At 38.6% G+C, this 17535-nt stretch overlaps 2 protein-coding genes and 1 long non-coding RNA gene across 4 annotated transcripts in view; 1 reads left to right on the top strand and 2 right to left on the bottom strand.

The window, feature by feature from the left end:
* Positions 1-415: 415 nt before the first annotated feature.
* scgn (secretagogin, EF-hand calcium binding protein) lies at positions 416-8811 on the bottom strand. The gene is made up of 11 exons (XM_077525981.1): positions 8667-8811; positions 8371-8441; positions 6413-6505; positions 4372-4461; positions 4178-4234; positions 3330-3407; positions 3150-3205; positions 2353-2398; positions 2181-2240; positions 1110-1178; positions 416-945 (listed from the first exon to the last, which is right to left on the bottom strand). The coding sequence occupies exons 1-11, from the start codon at positions 8734-8736 to the stop codon at positions 823-825; spliced, it is 813 nt and encodes a 270-aa protein (XP_077382107.1). The 5' UTR covers positions 8737-8811; the 3' UTR covers positions 416-822.
* On the top strand, positions 6076-15957 carry LOC144021814 (uncharacterized). 2 transcript variants are annotated; one of them, XR_013284186.1, is made up of 4 exons: positions 6076-6544; positions 7083-7160; positions 11742-11960; positions 15406-15957. It is a non-coding gene; the product is annotated as an uncharacterized LOC144021814 (long non-coding RNA). The 2 variants fall into 2 exon arrangements; XR_013284185.1 differs by having other exon boundaries at positions 6076-6556.
* Positions 9817-17535, bottom strand: part of LOC144021812 (F-actin-uncapping protein LRRC16A-like) — a 60181-nt gene continuing 52462 nt past the window's right edge. The window contains exons 31-39 of the mRNA XM_077525982.1: positions 16575-16641; positions 15929-16155; positions 15754-15863; positions 15440-15679; positions 14488-14698; positions 14095-14131; positions 13131-13304; positions 12916-13062; positions 9817-11891 (exon numbers count right to left, since the gene is read on the bottom strand). Of these exons, the coding sequence (XP_077382108.1) occupies positions 11704-11891; positions 12916-13062; positions 13131-13304; positions 14095-14131; positions 14488-14698; positions 15440-15679; positions 15754-15863; positions 15929-16155; positions 16575-16641 (1401 nt within the window). The 3' untranslated portion in view covers positions 9817-11703. The remainder of the gene's footprint in view (positions 11892-12915; positions 13063-13130; positions 13305-14094; positions 14132-14487; positions 14699-15439; positions 15680-15753; positions 15864-15928; positions 16156-16574; positions 16642-17535) is intronic.

Genomic DNA, 17535 nt, shown 5'->3' with positions numbered 1-17535 from the left:
TGCTATTGTCTACAAATGATCCCCACGTGGTAGATTAGAAGAATGGATCCTACATTATATTTCCCATGAAAAGTATCTTCCCCCACATACGTCACAGGTGCAATTCTGCGGGCACTCAAGCGTTTCGGTGCACCCCATTAGATCCTTTTAGTGACGAAAGCACGTCTGGGCAAACATGTCCGCCGCTTGCTCACCATGTTAATGTGTGATCTCTCGAAAGGGATCGTTCAGTGGGCAACTGTGAATCTCATCTTTTAATATATTGTCAATTATGTGTTACACTGCCCCTTGCCAAGACTTGCACTCCTTTTCCCCCTGCACTTAGGCCCTCCATCTTTTTTGCCACCAAAGCCCTCAACCCTGAGAAAATATTTTAAATGATACTTGATTTGTGAAATGAATGACTGTGTCAATATTGTTTGATAGTTTAATGCTTTTATTGTATGCACTAACTGATGGACATGACAGTAACAAAGAACACAAAACTAATAAAAACTGGTTACCATGTGCCATAGCAACCGATACAGCAAATTCATTCTTTACTCTCTTATGAAGCACCTTCATTTTTTTTTCCCCAATAAAGGAAAAGAAAAATACGCACGTGCATGACAATGAATTCCACGGCACAAATGTTACTTTTGACCACAAGCAGTAACATGCACAGTACTTTTTATGACACAGTTTCACAATGTGTTCTTTTCATCATGGTCATGTCAAAGCGACCATTCAATGATTGGTGTCGATCACACACGATTGGTCTCTGCTTCACATAGATGACATTCATGCTTTGAAAGTCTTGCGATGAAAACCGGGACGATCCCGTTAAGGCTTCACCCCGAGGCACAGCGAGAGCTCGTTTTTCTGAATCTTGCCGTCCTTGTTGACGTCGCAGTGACGCAACAAAATTGCTCGCAGCTTGTCCAGATCGGGACCCGTCAGGTTGGGCTGAGGAAGGGAAAAATGTGTCGTTTTAGATGGATGAGACAATGTGAACATGATTTATTTTCATTACTGAGAGAAAAAAAAAAAATCATTTTTCAAGCTTCGGTTTTTTTTTTGAAGTTGATTGAAAGAGAAAATGAAGTGTGGCTGCTCTGACGTGATCTTACCCTGGCCAGTTCCATCATATCTTTGACAAAGCCGTCCACCTCGGCGCCTTCCAATGCGCCTGTCTTGTTCTAAGGGGGGGTCATAAAAAACAAACACATTGCCTCTGTACTGTAGTATACAGCACATATTAGACATTTTGACTATTTCATTCAAACAGATTTAATTGACTCATTTGAATATACTTGTTTGTCAGGCCAAATCGTATCCAACTCAAACAAGGAAGTTAGATATTATATTTTGTGGTACAGCATTTGTTTAAATTCCTTTCACCAAGCAAGTCATCTGTGTGAGTGACGCGGAACTTTTGATTCAATTTGAAAAACAATTTTATCTTATGAAGGAAATACTGCAGTGAAAAATAACACCTCACATATTGAACCAAACCGCATCACATTGCCTTGCAATAGCCTGCTAGCTTAATGCTAATACACAATGCAAAATGCCATATAAGGACTGATGAACCTAAAATAAATGTTACGGTAGTTATACACAAATAGAAACACAAATGGTGGAACAACGTAAAACTCATTTTACTGTATATTTGCATTATACTGCCCCCTAGTGGCCAAGGACTACACAGCACGAGGAATGGCCAAATCGGTCAATTATTTACATTCTATATAATTTAATTATGGTAATAAAATAGGGTATTTTTTGGGAAGTACTTTACCAAAGAGTACTACAGCTTAGATTTTTTTTTAAATGATTAAGACTTGTAGTTATTGCTTAAGTTCTGATTTTAGTGCACAAGAATAAAAGAAGCCCGTCAGACAGAAAATGATCTTGTTATGCCAAAGAGTGAATTGTCAACCAAATGAGTGTTTTATTTCATTAACGAGCTTTGGCTGCGAGACGTCGAATGAGCACCGCGGCTGACCGCGCATTCACTTTTACATTTTAAAATGGAACACATGAATAAGTAAAGGGGAGGATGCAAGTATCAATAAAAAGAGATAAATGGAAACTCATCTTGTGGCCGTGCAGTCATGCAGCAAATGTTGCCGGAAGCTTTTTATGATGCATTCTAAATGTTATCGACACTAACATATTAGAAACATAATCGTACTTACGATGTCATAATGATTAAAAATCTTGTCAAAATCTCGTTTCCGTTCCGCTTTACTGCCGGCCTAAACAACAAACAAACAAAAACGTAGACAAGTTGCTGGAATGCTTCGAATGGGGAAAAAGTGAATTTAGTGCCATGTTCAAAAGTTTGATTGTACAAAATGTGACACGTACGCCCAAGTCGAACTGCAGCAGAAAATTGTCTTCTAAAGCCAAGATCCTATTGGAGGAAAATATTGTCATAACACACCAGTATAAAATCAGATAAATACAAGTTACAACATTTGCACAATCTAAAAGATCCAATAAAAGAGCAAAATACAACATTATGACTCAAAAATATTAGCATACATACAAGAGCAAACCATTTTTCTAAAGAGGCCAATCAGTCCCAGAATGCATTGCAGAGAGATTGTTTGTGTTTGGTTTGCAAGCGTATGTATTCAAATTATGGATCTTTTTCAAAAGACTTCCAGATGTGTCCGATCGTTGACATTCTGATCAATCAAAAATACACAAAAGGAAGACGTAGTCCGCCTACGTCACACTACAATACGGAGACGATAAAAGCAATTCAAAAGTTGCAGTTCTAATTTTGATTGGGGCTGAGCACCTCTAAAGTCAATATATTAGAAAAACAGAACACAAAATAGATTTATTGTTTATTACTTATTTTTTCCCCATCTAAGAAATTCAGGACACTAATGAGTGAACCGTCAGGCTTCCCACTCTGTGTTGTTATTTTTCATGTTTCTTGGTCGGGTTGTGACTGTGAAGAAAAATTCATTTTGTGTTTCGACATACTTGGTCAATAAAATTTGAGTTTGGTGATATTTTTGAAGGCAGATTTGTATTGGATCTTATTAGACTGTGTTCAAAAATTGTGAGTAGGTTGCTATGGCAGCAAACACTTCACATGAGTCATGCTTTCTTTACTTGATTTTTTTTTTTTTTTTTTTTTAATTACATACCTGGCCAAGTCGCTGAGATCCAAACGGCCATCCTTGTTCTTGTCAAAGATTTTCATCTGTGGCACAAAAAAGGATTTGAAAGTGTTTTTTTTTTTTTTGTATGATGTGGTAATAAGAAGCTTCTCCGTCTGTTAAGGCTGAGCTGAAATAATTGAGTTGGACGGGAGGCGTGAATCATACCATTGTGTCCGTGTATTCCTCCAGCTTGTCAGGTGACACTTTACGACCATGCTGTTGGAACAGGTCTTTCAGGAAAGCCTAAAAAAAAAAAAAAAAAAAAAAAAAACATCCATTATATCTACTAGGTATGTTTTTACAGAGGACCAAAACTGCCAAAATTTTCTCTTACAAAAAAAAAACAAAAAAAAAACCTGCCGAAATTTAAAAATAAATAAATGACTAAAAGTGTAAATAAAAAATTGCTATAAAAAATAATAAAAAAAATTAATACAAAAAATATATATATAAATGAAATAAATACAACTGTATATAGGTATATATGTCCCTAAATAAATAAATCAAAGTAAAAATAAACACAAATAAAAAACACGAGATTAAAAAAAATAAAAATAAAAAATAATGTTGAAATAAATACAAATAATATATAAATATAATTAATTAATAAATAAAAACACTTTGCTCTCACATTTATTTATTTCATGCTGCAGACACTCTGAGGTTGAAATATTATTCAACTGAGGGGGCGGTCCTAAATCATTGTGTGTGTGCATATATATTTGTTTTTATTTCTATTTCTATTTATCTTTTGTATTTAATTTTTGAATTATATTTTTCATTTCCATTTTTAATTTTACTTTTAGGTATTTATTTATTTATTTATCATTTTGGCAGTTTTGGTCCTCCATATGTTTTTACACACAATGATAATATTCCAAATGAGCTTTTTAAGTCAGTCCAAGCTTTCATGTTGACATGAATGTGGAAGGAAGGAGCAGCTGAAACTTTTATATTCCGTTTATTTCACAAAGAAATATTTCCGCTTTTTTTTTGTTTTTTTTGTGCGTTACCTTCAACTCCTGAGCTGAAATGTAGCCGCTGCAGTCCACGTCGTATTTCCTCCAGATCTGCAGAGGGCGCCACCACGTGGACCGATGGCATCCGGATCCATTCGGGAGGATGAGAAGGGTGAAAAGGGGTTCAAGGTTAGAGTATAACTCCAAATGATGGCAAACTCGATGAGCGTAATAGCGAGTGGCTTCACCTGCATGAAGTCGACGCTGTTGTCAAGTGGGGCTTCCCTGTGGAAGATCAACAGGAAGTTCTCCGTCTCCGGTAGGATCATGTTAGCCAGCTGGAAAACAACATCAACAATTAAGTCATCTTCTTTTTTCTCCCCTCTACACTACCAAATAATGTCAATGTTCAGATATTTGAATGAGAATGTTTCAACGCAGTAAACATGAGTTGATGGAAAAATAAAGTCAGCTCTTCTCCTCCTCCACAGATAATTATTGGATTGGGAGTGTAGACACCAGCAAGGGAATAGAAATGCTGGTTTGGACCGACTGGCCATCCTCTCGTTCCTCCCGTCTGTCCTTTAATAACATTACTGCATGTCCATTAGTAGATTAAAACTCGGCCGCAGGCATCAATCTCACGGAAATGGTCTCCACCACACTGCAGCTCGCGCTTGACTCGGAAACAAACGCAATGCACCATCATGGGTGCCAAATGCACACTTTTAACACACGGCCTGTCACAGAGGATGCAGCAGCTCCGCGAGTGCCCTGCTCGCTTCCTTCCCAATTCTGCATCAACTGTTCAGTTGTGCAGAAAGGAACCAGGAAAATAGCATTGGGGATTTACTTGACCTAGCCAGGTCAATACATTAGGTACAATTGAACCAACTGTGCGGTGACGATACAACTCTGTAGAAAGAGTCAATTCAGTGATTGCAAAGTTGGAGTTTTGTATTTTTTTGACCTGTCAAAAAGGTTTTGATACAATCAAAATCTAATTAGGAAGCTGCAGAATTATGACATCACAGGTATTGCATTGGTTCAGCAGCTACCGACATGGAAGGGAACCAGTCAAAGATCACACATCATCAAATAGAATTATTAAACGTGGAGTCCCACAGGGGTCCATATTGGGACCACTTCTTTTTATTTTGTATGTCATAACTTAAGTGTTCCACAATGTTTGGAAATTGTTTAAATGTACAAACTCTCCCTGACTGTCCAAAAATCTATAAATAATAATAATAATAATAATAATAATATATTTTGAACTTTCAAAAAACAAGACTATGCCATATTGTAATCAATGTACAGATGATCTCACAAGTAACCTAATAAATTTTGTGGAATTTACCTTGATGAATCGCTTAAAAAAAAAAATATATATGTAGGCCTCGTCACTAAACAGAAATTTTCATCCACCTTCGACACTCCTGGCAACACAGAGAAGATGAAGCTGATTGGACGCCCCAACAAAAAAACAAAAAAAAGAAGAAAAAACTTCCAACATCCACAATAAAAGCAAGTTCAACCCACAGAAATGCTACGAAATGAAGAGAGTGTAATTCTGGGAATAAAGTCGTACAATTCAACAGAACAAATATTAGAAATGAGGCAGGAAATGTGGTCAATGCTTCCGCTAGCCTTTCGACCAACGTGTGTCCACAAGCAAATCAAGTAAAGCGAGAACATTCCAGGGCGTGTATTGCTTCAAATACAGCCAACAAAAGAAGGCATGTTTGACTGGTTCTTCTGCATCTTCCACCAACTGAATTACGCGTTCAAGTGGAGCCTGCGAGACATTGTCATCTTCAAACCGTGACTTTAAATCTCCGTTGTCAGTCAAGTGGACATTCAATTAAAATGGAAGAAAAAAAATAAAATAAAAAAAAGGCTCCCTTGGAGAATTGACGAGAGATTTGACCGGTACTTGACAGCGCCTCGCTGTCAGCCGGTCAGTGAGTTTCCCTTTCTAATGGCGACTTAACAGAATTAGGACGGTGTCTTTGTCATGGAAACATGAATTCAATCAAAGACAGAAGTCCAAATGCAGCAGTGGAAAAGGAGAGCGGCAGTGGGGATTATTGCCAGACAAAAACGTGCTATGAATGCTTTCGAGTGAGCGTTATAATCGGTCACAATAATATTGGGCAGTTGTGTGTTTTGAGCCATGTTTGTTCGTGCGCTGTTGAATGCTAGTAGAGATACTTAACCCGTTGTAAACAATAACAACAAAGTCACACACTGATGATGATGATGATGATGATGATGATGATGGAGTACCTCCTGGATCTGAAGTTTGCCATCAGCGGAGACGTCGTAGGCGGACATGAACCTCTGCTTCAGCCTTTGGACGCGCTCTTCAGTCGCTTTCTCCTGCACATCAGCGTTCATTTGAGCAATCTTCGCATTGAGGCTCGAGGCTTTGTAAATTATTTTCCGCGTCACACAAAAGTCTTTTCACGACACCACATGAATGCGATTCACAAAATACGTTGAAATAGAAACCAAACATAGTGAATAATATGTGCCTTCGCGAACTTGCACATACCGAGTTATGTTAGCATAGCATTGTTAGCATAACATGGTTAGCTAAGCATTGTGAGCATCCTCATGAAAAAAGAAAACAATTAAAGATGAATAGTCATATCGATGTCACATTTTGACCAAAGGCTTCTCCTCTTTAAACGATTTATTTTGCTAGTTTGTTGTTGACAAATGTCTCAATAACTTGTACAGCTAGACAGCGTTCCTACAAATATGACAGGTGCACTGATTATAAATAAATATATGTCACAATCCAATAACCATGTCTAGGTGTGGAGAGAACATTTCAGTGGTCATAATCACAAAACTTAATTGACAATCATTTCTATCATAGAACATTATATATTCAGGAAATTATAATATCTTTATTTATTTTCCACTTTGGATGATTTGTTGTCCTTTTCAGATATCAAATGATTTGGTGGCCTCAGATGAACTATGAATGTCTTACTTCAGGAGGTGGCAAGCAAAATACCACTAAAAGGTACAATTATTGATTTTTTTATTTTTTATTTTTTTGGTGCTACAGTCTCAAGGATGCAATTTTCTCCTCAATGTTTCTTTTTCACATATTAGGGGAAAAAAAGTGTAGTGACATTGGCGGCTGACTCACATTGTGCAGCTAATGGAGATAAATAAAATAAAAACAAAACTATAAAAGAACTATAGATAAAATAAAAATACCAACATTGCAAGTTAGCTTTTTTTTTTTTCTTTTCTTTCTTTTTTGAAAAACATCTGACTCAAGTACCGGTAACTATGGAAACATGTTATATGACTAAAGATGAGTTTCCAAGTGGAGACTGCAGAGGAGCAAGCCGGCGTCAGATCCATTTAAGAGAAAGACCAATCAATGTTTGTCTTCAGCATCATTCTTATGTCAGGAAACATTTGTTGTTGCTAGGCAAACTTTTCCCATCACACAGAATAAAATCGGCCTTTGCGTTCGACGGGGACACATTTCAATTTTGTTCCTAAAAATGAGTGGCACAGTGAATAATATGGGCCATAACAATATGTGCAATTTTCACTTTTGATCGTCACTGTCAGAGGTTTTATTATTTTTTTATTAGAAGTAGGTCTAATTTTAATATTTGGCTACTGTATTGGGGATGTGCATGGCAAAAAGTAGTTTTTTTTTTTTTTTTTTTTTTCAGTAGTTCATTGCACTTGAAACCCAAATGAAGATTAACGTCAGAACAAAATATTTCATCTTTTTTTTACAAATATAATTTTGATGATTCTAAATGATCAAATTGGAAAAATTCCCACAACACATCAGTTTGGAATCAAAAATGTGTTTCTTAGATGATGCAGCTGTGCCTATTGAAGTGTCCTGCATGTGTCCCGTACGGACTCGTCCAACACGAGGTTTGCGTTTATCAGAGGCCACAAAAAAAACAAAAAAAAACGGTGCACTTTATGCTTGTGGCTTTCACAAACAAGGAAGACGAGACGAGGAGACGTGCGGTCTTGTTTGTTTCATACGAAGCCATTTGTGAGCAAGTCACTCACACCCGTACAACTTCGTTATGACTGCAAATGTAAAAAGTCACATCACAAACCTGAATATGAGATTCCATTTGTAGAGCATTTCTAATTCAATGCTGAGTCATGCATCAATGATGAGTGATGAAACGCGACTTGAAGCGGACAAGCTGACCAGATGAGTTGAGAATGTGAAGCGGACTGACCTTTGGCCCCAGTTTCTTCATCATATGACGGAAGAACTCATCCAGCTCCTTGCCCTCAATGTAGCCATTGTCTGAACAAAACAAATCAGCACTTTGCTCTTTTCTTTTTAATTACAAATAAAAAAAAAAAAAAAAAAAAAGTCAAGTATTACTACTTTGCACTTTATCTTTGCATCTATATGACTGCACTCCATAATAACAACATACCAACCTGCTGTCTGTTCAAATTCAAAGATTTAAAAAAGAAATCCTCTTGAACAGCTGTTTGGAGATGAAAATATGTGACTCAGTCTTACCATCTGCATCAAAATGCTGCCAGATTTCCAAGAAACCGGCGGCGTCCAGCTTGTCAAAGGCGCTGTCCATCGTGACGCTTGACACCGAAAGTCGCCTGCCGCGAGAGCTTGCTTGTCTTTGATGAAGTCTTGCTTGAATGATGAATGTTCTGGGCGGAGGCCACGCCCCTTCTTGCATGTGGGGAACCGCACAAGACGCGCTTCGAATGGGTTGTTAATGCCATCTGGTGGTTATGCATTTGAAAAGCACAAAAAGCACAGTGGCACACATCTGCTCATGAAAGGAGGGCAAGTGGTCACAGAATTAACTTCAAATCTGACAAAAGTAATCATACATTGAAATAATAATAAACAGAAAAGTTAAAATGTACTCATACATTCATTTTTAATAGTGGTTTTATTATTTTAAAATACAAACTTATGAAACCTAGACCCCCCCCCCCCCCCACCCCCCCAAAAAATAAAAATAAAAATAAAAATACAAAATTCGACAGCCTTCCTGAGTCGACATGTCATCATCATCGCTCTCTCTGCTCTATAATTTACCTGAAACAAACCTGTTAAAAATCCCAAAACCTTCACCTTACCCAGAGTTGTGAAGTTGTCCGGAGACCAGAGGAAGGATCAAAGGACAGAAAGATGAAACAAAGTGAAATCCAGCTCCAAAGTGACACCACCTACTACCACCCAGTTTCAAAACTAGAATCTTTCATCAAGCCCACACATATCTAAATTCCAATAAATTATGGAGAACTCGAGAGACCAGATGAAAGACTAAAGGAATGAACGAAGGAAGGCGAGATGAAGCAGAGTGAGATCCACAAACACCCGCCACCACTGATTCAGCGACAAGCGGGGGGGGGGGGGAAGCAAATTCTGTTTGAATTTTGGTAGACGCTGGCATGCATGACAACAAATCCGTATCCATACAAATATGTACTAATATTTCATGAAGAAAAATGATACTTACCTTGCCTATGCTGTTGAGTTTATGAGGTCTCTGAACAAATTCACAATGACTGAATGATTATTTCCCAAGGGAAAAAGTGAAGCCAGCCAACCAAGAATTGCGATTTTTTTCAAAGGTTCCGTTGAAAGTTCTTTTAATGTGTGGGGAAAAAAAAAAAAAAAAAAAGCAACACATTCCAAAGCCCGCAAAATGATTTTAATCAACGTTAATTTTCACATGGACACCAGCAGAACAGTTTGAAAAGCAACACAATGATCCCCAAAAACTAAACAAAGGCGTAAATAAGTCTTGAACTAAAGTGAGACTTTCGCATCTTTAATCATCACAGAAATGTTAAGATTTAATACCAAACGCATACAAAGACAACTTGCTTTATAAACAAAATGTACATGTGAGACAGAATTTTGTGGACGTCATTTTTGAACGTTACAAGCAAACTGTTTTCATGTGCAACAAAAAAAATCAAAAAAAAAAAAAATCACAGTGTCCATATTACGTGTATGTATTCCACATACGCGTGTAGGCTTGGGAGGACAAATATAATATATACAGTACATACAGTCCAGTGCACATCATGCAGTCAGGAGTCTACTTGTTATTTTTGTCAAAGTCACAGACAGCTGCAGCAAACTTGTGCACCTGTGACCTAACATATTTTGGAGCAAAAAAAATGACAATAAATTAAATTGGCATCAGGCCGGTGAAATTATTTACAACAGAAACGGTTATTTGCACGATTCGAGTTAAGAAGCCATTTCTGCAAACAAGACTGCAAAAGTTCTTGTAGCCCTCACCTGAAACTCGTGCTTCAACCCCAGTCGGCTTATTCGGACTTTTCTGCAAGCTTGCAAAAAAAAAATCCAAACTGGATGTCGGCGCATTTTGCGGCGCACGCAATGGCAAAAGGGGGCGCTAGTCAGGCTGTGTGCACAAAATAACATTTTTTTTTCACTCTTTTCGATGTTTTGTGCTGTGCTGCAATGCAAAAGCACCAAGTTAAAAAAATACAAGATACTTTTTTTTTTTGGAGAAAATGTTACATTTTGCATTCAAGTCTATTTGAAGGATGACAGCCCTGACGTTTCTTATGTTGTTACATAAATGGACGTCATCACGAAACTCAAAAGTCCGAAGGACGACGACGACCCCAAAAAAAAGTGGCATGCAAACACAACAACAGCTACCAAAAACTAGCTTGAAACGGAATGAAACAAAGTCACATGACTTGATTTCCAAAAACACGTAAAGACAGACGACCCCCAACAAGTGAAAGGGGAACACGATTATCGTTTGTTCCATCCACGGCGCGCGTGAACGCTTGTTCGTTAACAGTGCTGAAGCCTTTGCCGATTAAAAGCTCGAGTGTACCTAGCGCGCAAATCGCAAAAGGTTCAAAGGTTAACCACCAACCGGCGAGGTGGAGATTGTTCAGTACAGCGAAGCTACATTAGTGTGATTTGTGTGTGCTGAGATGCGCAGCTCGAAAAAAAAAAAAAAAAAAAGGAGTTGCATAATGTATTCAGAAAAAAAATAATTATAGCACAACAAGATTTAGAAAAATTGTTTGCAAGTAAGGAAAATGCCATTATATTAGACTTCAAGTACAGTACAGTGATAATTGTTATTATTTGTATTTCCGCGTGGTCCCCGGGAGACAAGCGACTGCGAGATATTCTGACTAAATCGTTTCACAGCCTCGATTCCGCCTACTTTTGCACTGAAAGCAAGTTTATGCCTCTTCGGTGGTTTGAATTGGTCAGCTCACACGATTAATCGACTCGGGAACACTTTCAATGACCAGATAGTGTCGAAATCAATATTTCTGTAGGAAGGAGGAAGCTCGTAGTGAAGGTTTGGTTTAGTAGGTGACATCATCATCATTCATCATTATTCAGGGAAAAACACCACTTTTGTATGACGATTCATATTAACAGGTTACTATGTTAACTGTAAACAGTTATTTGTACTCTCGGCGTACAACTTCATCATATGAATGCACACTATTCCTCATTCAGTCATTTTCAAATGAAAACACGTGTTCATTTTTTGGAGTTCAATGTGACGAATTCATATTAAAATAATTTCTTTGTCGGCTTCCTCCCCAGGATTGGAAGCTTTTTTGCCTGTTTTGTCCTTGTCCGGATTTGGAGACGGTCCCTTGCCCTTGCGGTCGTCAGAGTTGCTGCGCTGATGATGATGATGATGATGATGATGATGATGATGATGGCCGGCCTCGGACACAAACACTTTCCGTCCTGAGTCGTGACAGAGTGAGACATGAAGTGTCATCGTTCATCATCATGGAAGATGACAGACTGGTGAAGGTGTGAAAAAGTTGTGTAATGTAAGCCTGCTTTTTTTTTTTTTTTAACTGTATTTTAACACTTTAAATTTTCATTAAAACTTCTTATTCAGTTCATATACGTACCAGAACCAGTTATAATACAAGCAATTTACACACAATTCTGAAAATCACATGTACTCCTTGTAGACAATGTACATCAATAAATTAGTTGACTTAGAAAACAAGAAAATGTTGAAGCATTTAACTCATTCGCTCGCCGCCAATTTCACATTTCGCAATCCCGTTCGCTCGTGGCTGTTTTACTGGATTTTGACTGATTTTACAAGGCCCACAGAATATTGTGTTCAATTGCTATAAAAACATGGAACCCATCAAAAGAAAGATTAAAGTCTCTTCTTTCATCAAGAAAAAAAAGTATGTTTCTATCTGTTTTCATTTTGCAGCAATTCACATTAGAATATAGCAAAGTTGAATCAATTTTCACAAATCTTTTGTGAGTAATTGAGTTTTTTTTTCCAACATGGCCCTAGTTGATCTTACGTTGTTTGTAATAACGACCATTTCTGCAACCGTTCTTTGCAGCTCTAGCATATTTTAAAAAACAAAAAAACAAAACAAACAAAAAACATATAAATACGTCTTTGGGACACGTGAAACATTAAAAAAAAAAGGTTATTGGGAGCAAATGAGCTTAAAAATATTGAGACAAATTAAAAATAAATAGAAACATATGTTTCTTTTGTACCAAACAAATAACAATAATAATAATAATCCTAATAATAAATAAATAAAAGGTGCTAATATAATTCAGCCCAACTACTGTATGTGTCAGCATGGTATTTTGTTATTTTTGAGTTATTAATGTCATATTCCATCTGTGATAGGATCTTTAAAAACAGATTCCTTAACTCGGGAAGACAGAAAAAGACGAGCGGCACGTCAAGCGGTCGACGGCGTGCACGGATGCGACTCACCTTCCTGAGTGTGTTTAGTCGCAGAAGCTGCCGGCTGCAGACTGTCGTGTCCCTCCTTGTCTTTCTCTGCCATCACCTTCTTCAGCGACGGCAGAGCTGACGATTTTGGAGACGGACGCCCGCCATTGGGGGCATCGGACGTCTCGTCTATTTAAGGGAAAACAAAATATTACTCACACGAGTGCACTCGCGACGCGAAGAGGCTTGGATGGTACCGATGCTCCGACCGCTGCCGGTCCGCGGCTTCTGAGGAAGGGAGGGCCGAGACGACAGGGCGGGCTTCGTTCCCGGCGGCATGGCCGGTTTTGGGCTCGAGGAGGACGGAGCCCGAGGACGAGGGGCGGGATCGGGCTTCGTTTCAACACGGCCGGAGCTCTTCTCCGGAGAACCTGAAGAGGAAAGATGGTCACAGTCATGGAAAAGCTATATAGTTCAGTTTGTAAAAACACACTTTGGAACATTGACAAATTCTGCTACAATGCAGCCACAACCACGTTAGTCGGTACAAACACATGCACCGTTTTACACAATCTGCTGCTAACTTCATCATATATTCCAAATGTGTTTTCTACACTGAAATATGACTATTAACTCATTTACTCCCAATAACGTATAAATACGTTTTTTTTAAATGTTCTAAGCGTCCTAAAGACGTTTTTATACGTTTTGTTTTGTTTTTTATGCTCGAGCATACAGAAGGCTTTGATGCAGCCTCTCAACTGCAAAGAACGGTTGCAGAAATGGTAGTTATTACACAAACGGCCAGCAGGTGGCAGCAGAGCAAAGGAGATCAACCAGGGCCATGTAGAAAAAAAGCTCAATTACTTACAATTTGAAATAGATTTGTGAAAACTGATGAAACTTAGCTCTCTTCTAATGCTAATTGCTGCAAAACGGAAACAGATAAAAACATACTTTTTTTTCCTGATGAAAGAAGAGACTTTAATCTTTCTTTTGATAGGTTCCATGTTTTTATAGCAATAGAACACAATATTCTGTGGGCCTTGCAAAATCAGTCCAAATCCAGTAAAACAGCCCGGAGCCAACGGGATTGCGAAATGTGAAAATGGCGGCGAGTGAATGAGTTAATAAAAGTGTAACGTGACTTTCCAAATACCCTGTAATTGTTTTGAGTTTGCAGATCTATGAATAGAATAAGAAGTAAGCATGTTGAATCACCTGTGGCATTGCTGTCAGGTCTGTCAGGGCTGGAGGACTGGAAAACACACATTTTTATGATTATTATTTTTTTTTTTTTTCTAACAATGATATGTAAAAGTAGAATTTGTGCAATACATATAAAACAATCAAGACTGAGCTTGCCATCGTGTCATGTGACCATCTCTTATTGACTCTCAAGGGGGCGCAAATCCCCAAACAAACAGCAAGGATTTGTCATCACGCCAACAGAAAAGCATTTCACACAACGTTTATGTTGCTCATTCAGAAATGTAGCCGCACACTTGATGTCATACTCACGCGCAGTGCGTCATTTGTAACGTCAAAACCACAACAAACAAAAAACTCCTCTGCACTTTTTTTTTCTTCCCATTTCGAATGACCCCAACTGACCTTGTGCGCTCTCCTCTCCTGCTTGGCCTTCATTTCCGCCAGGAGGCCGCCGCCCATCATCTGCATGCCAGGATAGCGCCGGCCTCCCTGCGGACTCCCTCGGCCGTCCGAGCCCTCCCAAGGCTCGTCGATGGAGTCGGGCGTCCTCAGCTCCTCCGAGCGTTCCGAGCCGCTGCTGTAGTCGGCGGGCTGTGAACGAGTGGACGAATCTCTGCCGGATCAAAGAGACGCATTCAAAAAATAAAAAATAAAATGAAAAATGTAGCCTAAAAGTCATTCTTCAATTTCATCAGAAGAGTTTAGCAAGTCCCAATAATATGGTCAACTCAAATGATCATCGTTAACTCATTGACTCCCAGCCATTTGCATTGAAGAAATTCCCTTTTGACAGATTTTGCAAGCTTCTTTCATCAGGAAAAAAAAAAAAAAAAAAAAAAGTATATTTGTATCAGTTTCCATTTTGCAGCCATTAGCATTAGAATATAGCTAAGTTTCATCACTATTCACATTCCTGGTGAAAACACTGACAGAGCTGGTCGCAACATGGCCCTGGCTGATCTCTTATACTCTGCTACCACGTGATGGCTGTGTTTACTACAATTGCTTTAAGCCACCTCTCCATGTCAGATGCTGACATGAACCTCTTGCATAAAAAAAACAAAAAAAAACAAAAAAAGAACAAAAAAACACGTTTTTGGGAGTGAATGACAAAGTATTAAAAACGTTTTTACACGTCTTTGGGAGTGAATGAGTTAACTTATGAATGCCAATTTATGAGGTGAAATGAGTCTTTATCAACAAGTAGTAACAAGTGTTGAGTTACAAACACAATTTTAAAAATGCAAATGAATCTGAGACCTGTGCACAAAAACCTACGTAGTTCTCTGTTCTTTGTTTTTGTTTTCTTTCACGTCACAGGCACAGGTGTTCAGTATGCATACATTGACGGTACCTGGACTTTGGCTCGGGTGTTGGACTCTTGACTGTGGACTTTGGCGAGGAGGGTTCCTCAGTGATGCTGGAAACTGACACGAAGGAATTCGACGACGTAGCCGAGGATGACGGCGTCACCTGATTTTTCTCCAATTTTTCCGATTTATCCGACTTGGAAGAGCGTTTGATGAGGTTGAGGAAGCCTCCTTTGCTCTTTTTCTTCTCTCCGTCGTGAGATTCTGAACTCTTCATGGAACGTCTGAGCAGAGAACCATCCAACATTTGAGCAGAAAGCCAAAATATGTGCAAGAAGAATGTATGAAAATATCTTACTTTGAATCCATCTTGGTGACTTTTTTGGAGAAGAATTCATCCACGCCCTCATCCACCCTTCCCATCAGGCCGTTCTGTTCCCCGTCCTGAGGCGGGGCACTGCTCATTTGCTTTGAAAAACAACAACAATCAAACATTAAGCATCACAGCGGATCTTTAAATTACGCCGACTCACCGCTATTTTGCTGGATTGCGTTTTTTTGTTTCGACGGGGTCGAAGTTTGGTAAAGTGCTGCAGCTTCTTCTCCTCCTCGGACGGAAGCTCCAACATCCCTCCCGGCGTGCGCTGCTCCGCTTTCGTTAAGTGCTGAGAGGCGACTGGGGGAGTTTGCGACGGAGGCGGCGTGTCCTCCACATGCACTGGGACGTCCTCCAGTGCCTTGTCCAGGTCAAACTCCATCTCTGTTGATAGTGTGATAGTGCAACACATACAACATTTAGATTAATGAGATTGGCGTAAGATTCTCACTTCCTGTAAATATAAGGTAACCTTTTAACTCATTGACTGCCATTGACGGAAAAAGACGTCAAATAATGCATTTTTGCTGGGCTGGCAGTGAATGTGTTCAACACAATGTGCCAATATATTTTGTGATTATATTGCAGCATCCTTTTTTCCTTTTTTCTTTTTTTAAGGCAAATTTTGCTTAAAAATCCGTCAATTTTGGTTACATCTCATCTGAACTCATTGACTGCCATTGACGGAAAAAGACGTCAAATAATGAATTTTTGCTGGGCTGGCAGTGAATGTGTTAAACTGCATGTATTATTCCGATAAAAGGGCGGAGTTCAATTTCAACCCACTTTTCCGTTCATCTTACCAAAGGCACGAGAAACGGGTCTCAGCATTCTACTATGGATGCTTTTCCTCTTTGTCTTTGGTGTCATCTGTAAGAGAAGCACATACACATCATGTTTTGTCATTATTAATATTTTTTAAACATCAAACAATGGTTTTCCTCTATATACTTCTGGTAACTGTGGAACTTGGGATTGCTTTTTTATTAGAAACCAAACAAAGTATGAAGGAATTCATTCCAAACATCAAGTAATGTACTAAAACAAAGAAAAATACAATCCAGTCGTTTTACCAATATATTGCATACACATATCAATAACATAAATATATCAGTATATTGCATGCATTTTCCCAGTTGTTGGTTTAAAAAAAAAAAAAGAAACGTTCATTGGTGATTAGATGAAGGCAATTATTCTTGCACTTATTTTGCATCCTGCAACTTATCTGTTGACTTTGCACAATTCCCAAAGTTGGGGTCCAAAATACAAAATAAGTTGTGTGTGAATTTATGTCAACTGTTAAGAGTTTACTTTTTTTTAAGTAGATTAAGTGACTTGAAGTACACAAAACGGCCGGTTGATTCCAACCTAATCGGCTTCAAACTTCACAGCTCCACCTGATATTTACTGCACATTCTTTATTTTCCTTCTGATGCATTCAGATTTCCGTTAAAGCAACACTAATATGACAGTACTATTAGCTTATTGTTATTTCCCCGCTTCAGTACGCTGTCGTCATTTCATTGGATTGCTGACAAGCAGGTTTGAGTTGGACCCCAAAAGTAAAGCAGTTCCATCGCTTCACACATAAACTGATGCGTTTTATGTGGCAGATGGATGCACTCCTCAAATACTGATGCTTCAACATAGTATTTGAGTGCTATACAAATGAATTATTGGAGCTTGCGATCGAACTTAACACAGCACATTGCAGATCAGGGGTCTCAAACTTCACCTGTGTGCAACTGAGTGTCTGGATCGCGT

This window comes from Festucalex cinctus, chromosome 7 (assembly GCF_051991245.1).
Source record: "Festucalex cinctus isolate MCC-2025b chromosome 7, RoL_Fcin_1.0, whole genome shotgun sequence".
NCBI lineage: Eukaryota > Metazoa > Chordata > Actinopteri > Syngnathiformes > Syngnathidae > Festucalex > Festucalex cinctus.
The sequence above is the reverse complement of the archived record's forward strand: the minus strand, read 5'-3'. Positions and strand labels throughout refer to the sequence as shown.